General features: G+C 43.4%; 1 protein-coding gene across 18 annotated transcripts in view; it reads right to left on the bottom strand.

Moving 5' to 3' along the window:
- LOC105469230 (trinucleotide repeat containing adaptor 6C) overlaps positions 1 to 13,953 on the bottom strand; it is a 154,243-nt gene that overhangs the window by 54,231 nt on the left and 86,059 nt on the right. For 11 of the 18 annotated variants that reach the window (XM_071081709.1, XM_071081710.1, XM_011720024.3 and 8 more), the window contains one exon: positions 5,248 to 7,857. In XM_071081709.1, the coding sequence (XP_070937810.1) occupies positions 5,248 to 7,857 (2,610 nt within the window). Of the gene's footprint in view, positions 1 to 2,624; positions 5,192 to 5,247; positions 7,858 to 13,953 lie in introns of those variants that run through there. The other 7 variants (XM_011720021.3, XM_011720026.3, XM_011720023.3 and 4 more) reach the window with 2 other exon arrangements.

Genomic DNA, 13,953 nt, shown 5'->3' with positions numbered 1-13,953 from the left:
AGAGTACACTGTTAAGGTGTAGCAGTTACAGCACATTTTCCTTCTTTCTATTTGGTGATAATACACGCAATTTGTTTAAAAAACTATAAATATTTTTCATATAAAAGATAATTATTTTGGCTCCTTTAACTGAACAAGAATGCCTTTTTCGGAGTGAAGCTCCCATGTTTTAGCTACCAAAAACGAGTTAAAAGTAGTTTCTGGGCAAGGTGCGGTGGCTCATGCCTGTAATCCCAGCACTTTGGGAGGTCAAGGCTGGCTGGCAGATCATGAGGTCAGGAGATTGAGACCATCCTGGCTAACACAGTGAAACCCCATCTTTACTAAAAATATAAAAAAATTAGCCAGGCGTGGTGGCGGGTGCCTGTAGTCCCAGCTACTCGGGAGGCTAAGGCAGGAGAATGGCGTGAACCTGGGAGGTGGAGTTTGCAGTGAGCCGAGATCGCGCCACTGCACTCCAGCCCAGGCAGAGAGCGAGACTCTGTCTCAAAAAAAGAAAAAAAAAAAAAAGTAGTTTCTGGGCCAGTCATGGTGGTTCATGCCTGTAATCCCAGCACTTTGGGAGGCTGAGGTGGGTGGATCACTTGAGGTCAGGAGTTCCAGACCAGCCTGGCCAACATGGTGAAACCCCATCTCTACTAAAAATACAAAAATTAGTCAGGCATGGTGGTGCTCGCCTGTAATCCCAGCTACTTGGGAGGCTGAGGCAGGAGAATCGTTTGAACCCGGGAGGTGGAGGCTGCAGTGAGACGAGAGCGTGCCACTGCACTCTAGCCCAGGCAACAGAGTGAGATGCCTCAAGAAAAAAAAAAAAAAAGTAGCTTCTGGCCAGGCATGGTGGCTCACACCTGTGATCCCAACACTTTGGGAGGCCAAAGTGAGAGGATGGCTTGAGGCCAGGAGTTTGAGACTAGCCTGGGCAACACAGCATGACTCTGTCTCTAAAAGAAAAAGTTTCTAAAGATAACATATCCTTAGATATCCTCCAACGGGGAGATCCTCCAACAAACGCAATATGGTTCTAACCTCTGTAGGGTGTCATGGATATATATAAATATATATTTTACATATATATATATAAAATATATATTTTACATATATATTACACATCTGAGACTTCACCATCTCCCTCCCACATACGTACCCTTGGAGAGCTACTTAATCTCCTAGGTCTCATTTGTAAAATGAGGCCCAAGGAGCTGTAAAGATTCAGTGTGAGACGATCCATAAAAATGTTCCATACATGACAGCCAAGCATGGCCAGACCACACTTATTGCAAGACTCCAGTGCCAGGCACAGGGCCCTCTGTAGCTTGAGCTCTTCCAGGAATTGGCACTCAAATTGGGACTATCCACTAAGGGTAGATGGGACATGCAAGCCAATTTAAAATAGTCATGGGCTGCATAATGACGTTTTGGTCAACTGACTGCGCAGATGACAATGGCCCCCTAGGATTATATATAATGGAGCTGAAAATTTCCCATCATCCCTAATGATGCTGCACCCATCATAATGCAGCAGAATGCATTTCTCATGTGTTTGTGGTCATGCTCGTGTAAACGAACCTACTGTGCGGCCAGTCACAGCAAGGTCTAGCACACACAACCGATGATGCTAATACAGGACTATGTTACCGGTTTATGTCTTTACTGTACTTCCTGTTACTGCATCTCCAATGGGACAATGTATGGAGGTGGACAACAGTGATACTGAAGATCCTGGTCCTGTGCAGGCCTAGGCTAATGTGTGTGTTCGTGTCTTAGTTAACAAAAAAATTTAAAAGGTACAAAAAAAAGCTCACAGAATAAGAGTATAAAAAATAATTTTGTACAGCTGTACAATGTGTTTGTGTTTTAAGCTAAGTGTTACTGAAGAAAGAAAGGTATCTTTTAATAAATGTAGCGTGGCCTAAAGTGTACAGTGTTCACCAAGTCTACGGCAGTCTCCAGTGGTGTGCAGCAGTCTCCAGTGGTGTGCAGTGGTGAACTGTACTTTGCAGTGATGTACAGTAGTCTCCAGTGGTGCACAGTAGTCTGCAGTGGTGTATAGTGGTGTATAGTAGTGTAGTCTGCAATAGTCTCCAGTAATGTGCAGTAGCTCCAGCAGTGTACAGTAGTTTGCAGTGGTGTATAGTAGTTTGCAGTAGTGTATATTAGTTTGAGTAGTCTGCAGTGGTGTACAGTAGTCTGCAGTGGTGTACAGTAGTCTGCAGTGGTATACAGTAGTGTACAGTAGTCTGCAGTGGTATACAGTAGTGTGCAGTAGCTCCAGCAGTGTACAGTAGTTTGTAGTGGTGTACAGTAGTTTGTAGTAGTCTGCAGTAGTGTACAGTAGTCTGCAGTGGTGTATAGTAGTGTACAGTAGTCTGAAGTGGTATACAGTAGTGTACAGTAGTGTGCAGCAGTCTCCAGCAGTGTACAGTAGTCTGCAGTGGTGCACAGTAGTCTGCAGTAGTGTCCCAGGCCTTCACATCCACTCACCACTAACTCACTGACTCCCCCAGAGCCACTCCCAGTCCTGCAAGCTCCACTCATGGTAAGTGCCCTATACAGGTGCACCATTTTTAATCTTTTATACCATATTTTAATGTTCCCTTTTCATGTTTAGCTATGTAAATACTTACCATCGTGCTACAACTGCCGACAGTATTCAGTACAGTAATATGCTGGGCAGGTTTGTAGCCCAGGAGCAATGCCTGTACCACACAGCCTAGGTGATTAGGAGGCTATGCCACCCAGGTTTATGTAACTATACTTTATGTTAACACAATGCTGAAATTGTCTGATGACACATTTCTTAGAATGTATCACCATTGTTAAGCGATGCATGACCATATTAATTCTGTTCCTGGAGCTTTTTTGTTGTTGTTTAAAGAAATGGGGTCTCATTATGTCGCTCAGGCAGGCTTTGAACTCCTGGGCTCAAGCCATCCTCCCACCTCAGCCTCCCAAGTAGCTGGCATTACAGGTGGGGGCTCTCAGATCACTTTCTGCATACCTTTACTATAACGCTAATTAAACTCTATTAAATTTGATATTACTGGCCTGTCCCACCAGACTATTCCTTACTTAGGAAGAATCTTCTTTTTCGAGACAGAGTTTCGCTCTGTCGCCCAGGTTGGAGTGCAATGGCCCCAACCCAGCCCACTGTAACCTCTGCCTCCCGGGTTCAAGCGATTCTCCTGCCTCCACCTCCTGAGAAGCTGGGATTATAGACATGCACCACCATGCCTGGCTAATTTTGTATTTTTAGTAGAGACGGGGTTTCACCTTGTTGGTCAGGCTGGTCTCAAACTCTTGACCTCAGATGATCTGCCTGCCTTGGCCTCCTGAAGTACTGGGATTACAGGCGTGAGCCACCACGCCCGACCTAATCTTATTTTTCAAATCCCTTCATTTTCCTTCTTCCTGCTTCTCCTTATCCTCCCAAGTACTTTATAAAATGTAAGGGCCTAGAAATATTAGTCATATATTAGTAAAAAATTGGAATAACAAATTCAAGTACTCCAAGGAACCAGTCAGTTAACGTAAACAGGCCCAGTGTAAGAACAGCAGCACAAGCTTGATGATGCTCAATGGCTACTGATCAAAAGCCTCAGTGCTGGGAATCATCAGGGGTCGGGGGGCAATGTGACACTGTATGGAGAGAACGCACAGGCCCTTATGAAGGCAAGTGGCTCTGACTGACTGCTGCCATGTGAATCCAATGTGTCAGACTTTTCAGGTTTCCAAATGAAGCCAGAAATCTGTAATTTAATATAAAACATCTGCATTAAAAAATGCCAATTCACAGAGAAAATGTGGGCCAAAAACGCACATTTGTGGGACTATGTGCAGCCCATGGACCGCTGGCTTTTGACCTCTGGTTTAGTGACATTGATGTGTTAGGTGGAGGCTAAAACTGTCTTGAGGATCCATAAAGGACTCCTGATGTGGCAACCTCACTGAGGTACAAGTGAACTACCAAGCAGTCTACGAGGAGGCTGGAGGGCCCAGCTGGTGGGCCAGGGGAGGTCCTGTAGGGCAGTCATAATTGAATTAATGTAGCAAGCAGGACAGTCTCCTGTTGAATGCTTATGACAAAAACCAAAAAGGTGCCCAAATACCCAGGCTGCCCTACACAAGATGGTGATTCCCCAACTCCACTGGTCCCCAGCGTGCAGACCTTCCAGGCTTACTGTTTCCTCCCCTGCACCATCACCGCCCAACACTATGTATATACTTTAATTCACGTGCTGTTGCCTCCCTCACTAGATCTAGACCCCACCATGGCAGGGTTTTGACTGTTTTGCTCCCTGCAGTTTACCCAGCTACTAGGGCACAGCCTAGAACGTGGCAGGTCCCAATAAATTCACTGGTGATCTCTGGGCCCTGACATTGCCCAGCAACTCTCCAGGGGCCCCAGTCAAGTCAGTTCTCTGTTCCTGTCCTCTACATGGGCTAATGCACGCTCCCCCTCTACTCATGCCGCTGCTCCTGGCCAGCCTTCCTCCACTCTGGGCTGCTATCCACACTCCCAGAGAGAAAAGAACCCCAGAAGGTGGCCTTGGCCCTCTGGCCATGACAGCCTGGGCCACCTGTGCAGTGCTTTTTCCTGCTCCTTGCTTTGCAAGATGGGTGAAGTGCCCTTGTCCTGCTGGATGCAGGGATCTCTTCCCTCTTCACTCATTCTCATCTCCATTTGTTCCTTTCTAACAGCTCTGAAACATGCTCGTGACTTTGCCACCTTAAAATCTCTCTGCTCTGGACCTCGCCCCTCTGGCTGAGAACTGGTCTTTCATATCTGGGACCTTTTATTGTCCCCACTGGACACAGCGGGCTCTGAGCCTCCTGCTGCGCTCATGGGCATGCCAGTGAACTGACACAGTCATCTGCACACTTGCCCAAGTTCTGAGCCATGTCTATCCTATCTTCTTCTTTGCTCTTGTATCCAAATGGTTACAAAATCTTGGAATCATGCACTGTCATTGTCTTCAAATCCATCGTCTCCACCCCAGGCCACCACTGCCACCACCCAAACATTCGCTTGATGTTCTACTGAGTGTGCTTAATATATTTTTTTCTTGAATAGAAAACCACCAGAGGATCCTGCTTTGCTCTCACTGGATAATCTTTAGAAACAATATTGCAGGGAACTGAAATTATTTTAATGCTATCTGCTATTAAAAAAAAACACTACTCAGAGTATTCATGAATATATAATGAGAATAAGCTTTTTTTTTTAACTTGTAAAGAAACATGAAATACCTTTCATACCTGGACCGAGCAATGGTGATCGATTCAGCTGAGTATTGGCCTGGTGCGGTGGCGGCGTCTCGACCCTGTGTGTGGTGTTGCTCGTGGTAGTGGTGGTGGTGGTGGTATTGGTCGTGGTACTGCTCTGGATGACCGGGTTGTTTCTATCCCACATGTTTACAGTTTTATTGTTATAGTTGCTTGGGTCCCCCCAAGCTGAGGTACCATCATCAATTTCCATTTTGCGGCGAATGGACGGTGGAGAGGGTTCTTCCCAGCCAGTTGCCTCACTGCCGTCCTTCTGTTTGACTGGTACTGGCCCCCCGATCCACCCTGTTCCTGTCTGTTTCACAGAAGCAGCTCCTCCCCAGTTACTCACATTGTTGTCTTGGGGTTTGCTAGCCCAGTTCTGTTGGGGGCCAGGTTTTAAAGTCTCCCCCCAGTTTGTACCTGGATTGGCCTTTGTATTTGTGCTGTTGCCCCAGCCACTGCTCCCAGACCTCGTGGTGTCATTCCAACCAGACCCTGACCTATTACTGTCAGCATCCCATCCAGATCCATTTTTTTTCCCATCCCCCAAGTGTCCAAGGACAGATGATGAATCTGCCCAATCTCCCCCTCCGGCACTCCAGGCTGGATTTGATCTTTGTCCATCTCCCCAGTGTTGGGATTTGGGCTTTGGAGGCTCACCCCAGGTGGGTGACTTGTCCTCCTGATTTGCGGCCCCACTCCAAGCATGGCCACTCTTGGCAGCAGCAGCAGTACTAACAGCAGTAGAGCTTATCGAGTCCCCCCAAACCCCCGGGCCACTTGGCGCTTTGTTGTTGCTGTCTCCCCAACCTGTGTTTGCTGGCACAGCGGCAGGTGGCGCATTGACCCACCCAGATACTGAAGAGGTATTTGTACTGTTCATGATGGACCCATCGTTCTTCCCCCCTGAGTTTGAAGGCTGAGTAGCTGCACAACCCCAGGCCTCTGTCCCATTGTCATTTTTCCTTTCAGACCTAGGGGATTCTTCAAATTCCCAGGCAGTGTTTTGCTTTACAGGAGTCTGTCCCCAACCAGTATTAGATAGAACTCTTGGGTCAAGATCATTCCTTGGCAACTGGATATGCCCTTGGTCTATAATCCCTTTATCTCGCCTTCGACCTTCTCCCGTTCCTTCCCTCCCAGTGCTTCCTTCATTGTGGTTGCCAGAACCATCACTACTTCCTTCACTTGCTGTAGTTCCAGAAGATGCCGCTTTGGCCCAGGAGTTCATGTGTTCACCACCAGGCTGCACGGTAGGGTTCTGGCTGGTGACACTAGGACTCTCCCACCCTGTTGATCCTTTCCCATTGATGTCACTATTGGAATGCTGGTTTGGGGGCTTTCCCCATTCCCCATTCACACCGTTAGAGGTGCTTCGGCTGGGGTGGCCCCAAGCTCCCGAATGGATATTACCAACGCCATTGTTGCCACTGCCCCTTCCCCAGGCGAGTATTCCAGGACCAGCAGGAGGTCCTGAATCCCAAGCATTTCCTCCATTTCCTTCCTTTTGCACAGCACTGCTGGATCCGTTTTGTTTAGCACTTAATGCTGAGTTCACAGTGTCTCCATTCCCCTGACTGAACCCAGAATTGCTATTTCCTGTGGCAGGGTTACCTGGGGACAGTCCCCATACAGAATTGCTTATTCCTTCAGCACTGCCCCCACTGACTTGAGAAACTGATGATCCGTTAGCACCAGGAAGGCTTTGCAGGTGGGGCGGGATGATGGCCCCCATACCAACAGCCATGCCCCAGTTTGGCAGTCCATTTGTCTGCATTGCATTGATAGGGTTGGGTGAAGAGTTCATGGGGTTAGTGTTATTTGGTCCATCAGTGTTAAGGTTCTGAGGTTGTGCGCTGAAAGACACATTCTGAGAAGTGGACGTTTGTGGTTCTGTGCTCTCTTGCGGCAGCAAGTTTCCCCAAGCACCTAAAGTGCCTGTTGGGTTCCCGTTCTGGTTGCCCATATTTTGACCTATGGCACTGACTGGACTGCAAATACTGGAAGGGTTGCCTGTCGCCACGGTTCCTTCATGTCCAAGTACAGGCCAGGCAGCTGGGTTGGCATTAGGATTAAGGTTAAGATTAATGCCAGCATTGGAGTTGGAAGCACCCCAGCAATTCTGACTTCTCCCATCTCCAATCATAGTGTCCATTTTTCCATCCCCACCACTGATAGAGCAGTGAGCCAGGCCAGAGCTGGAGCCTGTGGCTACACCCCACACTCTGGTCGCACTTCCATTACTGTTCGCTCCCCCTGCTCCAAGGGCACTCTGATTAGAAGGGCTTTGGACGAGTGCGCCATTGGTGCCATTATTGCCATTTGTCTTCTTGGTATGTCCAGTGAAGTTGCCCTGGGCACTCCCTGTAGCCATGCTACTGTTCTCTGAGCCACAGTTGGAGGCAGAGTCAGTGTCTGTAGTACATTCTGAGGCAGATTCAGTCTCTGTTCCTGTGATGGAAGGCCACGCCTCCTTGTCAGTCCTATCTATTATCACTTTATCCCAGCTGCAGTTGGCTTCGCTTCTGTAAGTAGGCTGCTGTCCCCAGTGGGAATTTTCATAATGATCTGCCAATCCACTATGACTGAGATCTGAAAAAGATGAAACAAAATTCAAAATTAGATTTTCTACCCATTTGTCAATGAATCAACTGTTAACTAGTCTTTGGGGAAGCTCTTTATTTCAAGTCTTCAAATCTGAATGACAAGCACTAAAAAATGACTTAAAGAAAAAAGCTATTTGTCTTCTTAATAGATCCCATTTTAAGAAGCATTAATGTTTTTAAAATTATATCAATTCTTACCACTACACCATACTATTATTCCCCCTGGAGAATATTCACAATGCACATTAGCACATCAGCATCTCTGAAAGCATCTGTAGTAAAGTCAGCTCTGAAAGATACATGACTTTGCAACTCCTATAAATATAGAGACTGAGAAATGCTGGCAATGACAGTAAGTTCACGTGGAGTTTTGAATAAAGCTTATAGTTCTCTTTAAGATCTCTAATTAGATTACAGTATTATATAGAGGCGAAACATGGCTTTCAGTAGGAAAAAGTTGTAAATTGCATTGCAGAATCATAACAGAACCAATATTTGGGGTGGGGGAAGTGGTGACAGAAGGAAAGAGAGAAAAGACAAGGAGACAATGCTATCAAAATGTTATCAAAAATACTAAGGATTAGAAATGTTTAATTAGATGTATACTACTTTATCTGATCTTATCTGCAATTTGGTTTATCACTGTCTCCTGCACATTCATAAAAAAAAAAAATCTGTAGCTCAAGGACATCACTAAAAAAAAGAAAAAAGAAGAAAAAGAAAGCCCTACAGGTGCTATCTTTTGGATCTCTAAGGATTCCCTCTATCCTTGCTTTCTATTTCTTTAGTCTTTTCTTTGGAGATCCCTAGAATAACTACATGTCATCTTCTTACAGTATTTAACTCTTCGGGTCCTTTTAAAGAATCCCCTGTGTGGATCTGCATTTTATTTCCTATGACTTTAATAATTATTTAAGTATTTCCAACATCGCAGTCAAACTTATATTCCAATCAACTTTTTGGCAGACTTTATTCAAAGTATGTATCACTCAAAAATAAAGTAAAAGAAATGTTAAAAAAATCATTTAACCTAAATATACAACAAACCACATATATGATTTAGAAATCCTTGGTGAATTTCTCTAAATACTACAATATACAAATAAATTGCAATAAAATATTTTCTTCTCTTTTAGAATCTTTTAATTATGTTCTCTTCAAATTTATTTTAACAAGAAAAATCTTATATACAGTTAAAACATGAATTTCCCAAATAAATTCTCTTTTACAGTTTGATGTAAAGGAAAAAAAGGAAGTGTGTAAAAAATTATCATTATCATTAGAAAGACCATACTAAAGCTAATATCAACCTAAAAGACATTTTTATTGCTTGATTTAAGAGCAATGTAATGATTTTATAATTATGCTCTAGGTGATTTCAAAGTAGGTATGTAATTCCAGGTGAAAATTACAAAGGAAAAATGAAGACAGGCAACAGAAAACTTTAAATGTTGAAACTGCTATAAAACGACTAGGTTCTTTTCACTGCCAAATATTAGGGGTTGGATCTATAACCCTGGTTTATGACAATTTGGTTTCGCACATACTCGAAAAACTATCTAATATAATAACTGACTAAAGAGATAAATGAGCCATTCCTCATTTAACACAGAAAATAAGACCAAGTTAACACACAGAGATTATGGCTTGTTGCCAGCAAATATTGTCACATTTCATTTTACCACCAGTTTGGGTTCCCTCAGGGACAGGTTGTGCCATAAGGCAACCTGTCTCTTGACTAGGATAGCACTCACTGCAACCCACACCCAGAAAGCAGGGGGTTAACAACCTATGCATTCTTTCCCATATGTGAGTTGCCATTTGAATACACAGTATTATTGGTTCCATTCCATGACAGTCACACTGTAAAATGATCTGCCCTCTGTTAATGGTCTACTTCCAGGACTTGAGGATTGCTCGGCCCCCAATTTGACAGGTTCACACTCAGTTACATGACAGGTTTGAAAGAAGGATAGCATTATAAGCTGGTGGCTAATAAATGCTGTTGGACAACTGTCTAGCCACATGAAATGAAAGTAGATCCCTTATATCGTATACAAAAATACATTCTAGATAAAGTAAAGAGCTAATTAGGAAAAGCAAAACTACTTAAAGCTTACTAAGGAAACACAGGAGACCATCTTTATGACCCTGGACATTGTATCTTCTTATAGAAGACATGAAATATATAAGACATAAACAGATGATAAATTTGACTATGCTAATATTAAAAACATCTATATAACAAAAGATATCATATAATGAAAGCTAAAAAAACAAGCCACAGCAGGAAGAAGATACAACAGATAATGTATGGTTATCAGATTAAAGAATTCCTGGCCAGGCACAGGGGCTCTCGCCTGTAATCCCAGCACTCTGGGAGGCTGAGGCGGGTGGATCACCTGAGGTCAGGAGTTCAAGACCAGCCTGGCCAACATGGTGAAACCTCGACTCTACTTATACAAAAATTAGCTGGGAGTGGTGGTGCACGCCTGTAATTTCAGCTACTCCGGAGGTTGAGGCAGGAGAATCGCCTGAACCTGGGAGGTGGAGGTTGCAGTGAGCCGAGATTGAGCCACTGCATTCCGGCCTAGGCAACACAGTGAGACTCCATCTCAAAAAAAGAATCCTAAAAATCAGTAAGAAAAAGACCAACAACTCAATCAGAAATGGGAAAAGGATAGGAACAGGCAATTTAAAAAAGAGAAAACTCATAAGCCATTAACATATGAAAAAATAATCAACCTCATTAATAATTAAGAAATGCACTTTAATGTCACACTCTAGATGAAAATGACACAACACTATGATTTTTGAATTGTGGTTCCCTCTGGGGGTGGGATGGGGACCAGAATGGAGTTGGAGGGTGATACCTATAACATTTCTAAAACAGAGAGTCCTGAAGCAAATTTGGCATGTTATTATGTTAAATCTCTATTGTGAATATAGTTACATTATTTTCTGTACACTTCTATTGAAAAAATATTTTTAAAATTTTTAATTTTTATGCTTAAATGTGATCCAAATCAGGTGGCAGAGCAGTCTGATCAAAAACCCTTCTGATCCCTGAATTAAGTGTCTAATTTCTGAAGGTGAGTTCCTTGAGGGCATGGCAAATATCTTTTTAGTTTTCCATTCAAAATGCTTGCCACATATAGGCAAACAATATATGTTTCCTGGGCAAACAAAACCATAAATGCACGGTGCTACAATCTGAGTTCTAGCTGAAGTCACCAATCAGCTGCACTTGTACAGCCCAGATTGCTTTGAACAAGCACATCTGTCTTCTAAGAGAACCACTTCCACTACCATGACGTCTCTTACTCCGACCTTCCCAGGCTTTGAGGTGTAGATCTCAACTATGCCACAGCCAAATAACCATCAACAGGGCAATACTGGCAGGAAGCAAAGTCACTTCTACAAAGGCCAATATCCATCCCTAACAGCTGAAGTGCCATAAGGATGGCCATATAGGGTGCCATAAGGATGAAGTCATGCCTGTTGAGTTTACATACCGGGTATTTCTAGAACCTTTTCCATTAAAACAAGAAACAAAACTTCCCTCTAACTACCCCTATTCCAAGCACCCTCATATCTTGACTGGATTACTGTCAATAACTTTCCAACAGGTCTCTACCCACGCCCCCTCCTGTGCCCCCCACCCCCTCAACAATGTGCCCAACATTGCATACAGTGCTCTTTTCCAAATGAATGCCCGGTGGGTCACCAATGGTTGGGTCTCTTTTGAGGCCGCTCATATCATTCTTTCTCTTGCTCTGTGCTCCAGACAGTTCCTCAAGGTGCCATCTGTGTCCTGCCCTCCCAAAGACAGGGCTGTTAAAGGTGCCATCCCCTACCTGGGCTCAATGTCTATTCTTTTTTCCTATCTCAAATCCATGGACATTTAATTTGGGACATTTTTGTTCCATAGTTATGACTCCCTCATACATTCATTGTAACAGTCTTCCTTTCAAGTCACTTAGACCAACCAGGGTGGTGGCAAACCACTTCTGTAAAGGGCCTAATAGCCAAAATGCTTCAGGCTCTGTGGGCCATACAGTCTCTGTCACAACTACTCATTTCTGCTGCTGTGGCATAAAAGCAGAATGAGTGTGGCTGTGTGCCAACAAAACTTTATTTCCAAAAATAGGTGGTGGGCCAGATGTGGCTCATGGGCCCAGAGCTTGCCAACTCGATTGAAACAATAACTATTATTGAGTGCCTCCTATGTGCAGTTACTGTGCTGGAGACGCAGTCATAAACAAGATGAACGGCCTCTCTCTCATGGAGCACACATTCTAGTGTGAGTCATCGTGTGACTGGCTGGTTCTCCCTCTAGGCTGTAAACACCATGAAGGCAAGGGGTGCCTATTTTGGTCCTATTTTTATTGCCAGTGTTCAGCAGAGTACCTGACAGAGAAGAAGCAGTAAATAAACATCCATTGAATGAATGAATGAATAAATAATTCTTATCAATACTTGAAAGCAGTTTGCTAGTAAATGATGCTTAAATTTTCAGTCTTGAAGGTAAAATTAAGATTAAGCTTAGGTTGCCATGTTGACTAGCAACCAACTTAACTGAAGTTATTTGCAAAAATACTGGATTATCTATTCAGAAAAGTTAGTACAAGAGGAACTGACAGTTCAAAATCCTTTTTAGTTAGAAAAAATTACAACTGAGACTATGAATCTCTGTTGAAAACATAGACAGGGTTTGATAATAAGTTACTCTACCTCACTCCTAGGTATATACCCAAAAGAAAGGAAATCAGTATAGTGAAGAGATAGCTTGATGTTTGCTGCAGCACTACTCACAACAACCAAGATTTGGAAGCAACCTACGTGTCCATAAACAGATGAATAAAGAAAATATGGCACATATACACAATGGAATACTGTTCAGCCTTAAAAAGAATAAGATCCTGTCATTTGCAACAACATGGATGGAACTGGAGGTCACTATGTTAATTAAAATAAGCCAGGCAGAGGAAGACAAGCTTTGCATGTTTTCACTTATTTGTGGGAGCTAAAAATGAACATAACTGAACTTACGAAGATAGAGGCTAGGAAGGGTAGTGGGAGAGTGAGGGTTGGGGAGAAGTGGAGATGGTTAATGGGTACAAAAAATAATTAGAAAGAATAAATAAGACCTAGTAATTACCAGCATAACTGGCTGACTATAGCTAAAAATAATTTCACTGTCCATTTAAAAATATAAAAGAGTATAATAGGATTATTTGTAACACAATGGATAAATGCTTGAGATAACTGATACCCCATTTATCCTGATGTGATTATTACACATTGCATGCCTGTATCAAAATATCTCATGTAACCCATAAATATATATACCTTCTATGTACCCAGAAAAATAAAAACAATTATAAAAAATATAAGTTTTACTGCAGAAGTCAACTTGGAACAATGCTATTTTACTTAAAAAGGAACCAGTGAATCAACCATCTCTTTTCTCTCACCTCTAATAGCCTCCTTGCGCTTCTTGGGATAGGCTGCAGCCTCACGGCCATGCTGTGGCCTGGTACATCTTCTGTCACAGAAGAGGAGCAGGGAGTGTGCCCAGCCAGCCCAGCCCACTGAAGTTTCAGGCTGCAGCTGCTGACATTCCATGTTTGGCTACCATTACGAGACATACTGCTATTCTTTTTTCCTTTTTTCCATACTTTTGCTGCTCTCTTGTTCCTTACTTCTTGGTTCTTCCACCTCATCAAATGGTCTGGCTCTCCAAAAGTTAATTTTACTGAAAATTCAATGCAGGTTCATGGAAAAAGAAAAAAGTACCTACCACTTATAAGCTCTCTTTTGAAGGGCAGGCTTAGGGATCTCTCTGAAAATTATAAATATAAAACCCCCAAACCGGGGACTGTATTGCATACTGAACTAATTAAAATATGCTTTTAGTTCTACTCTATCAAATCTTTGAACGTCTCCTCTTCCTCCTCATCACCACCACCACCATCACCATTGTTACCACCATCACCAACAACACCGTCATTACCACCACCATCACCATCATCACCCCAGCACCATCACCGTGATCACCACTACCATCATCGTTATCTCC

The sequence above is a fragment of the Macaca nemestrina genome, chromosome 17 (genome assembly GCF_043159975.1).
Source record: "Macaca nemestrina isolate mMacNem1 chromosome 17, mMacNem.hap1, whole genome shotgun sequence".
Classification (NCBI taxonomy): domain Eukaryota; kingdom Metazoa; phylum Chordata; class Mammalia; order Primates; family Cercopithecidae; genus Macaca; species Macaca nemestrina.
This window is presented reverse-complemented; position numbering and strand designations above follow the sequence as displayed.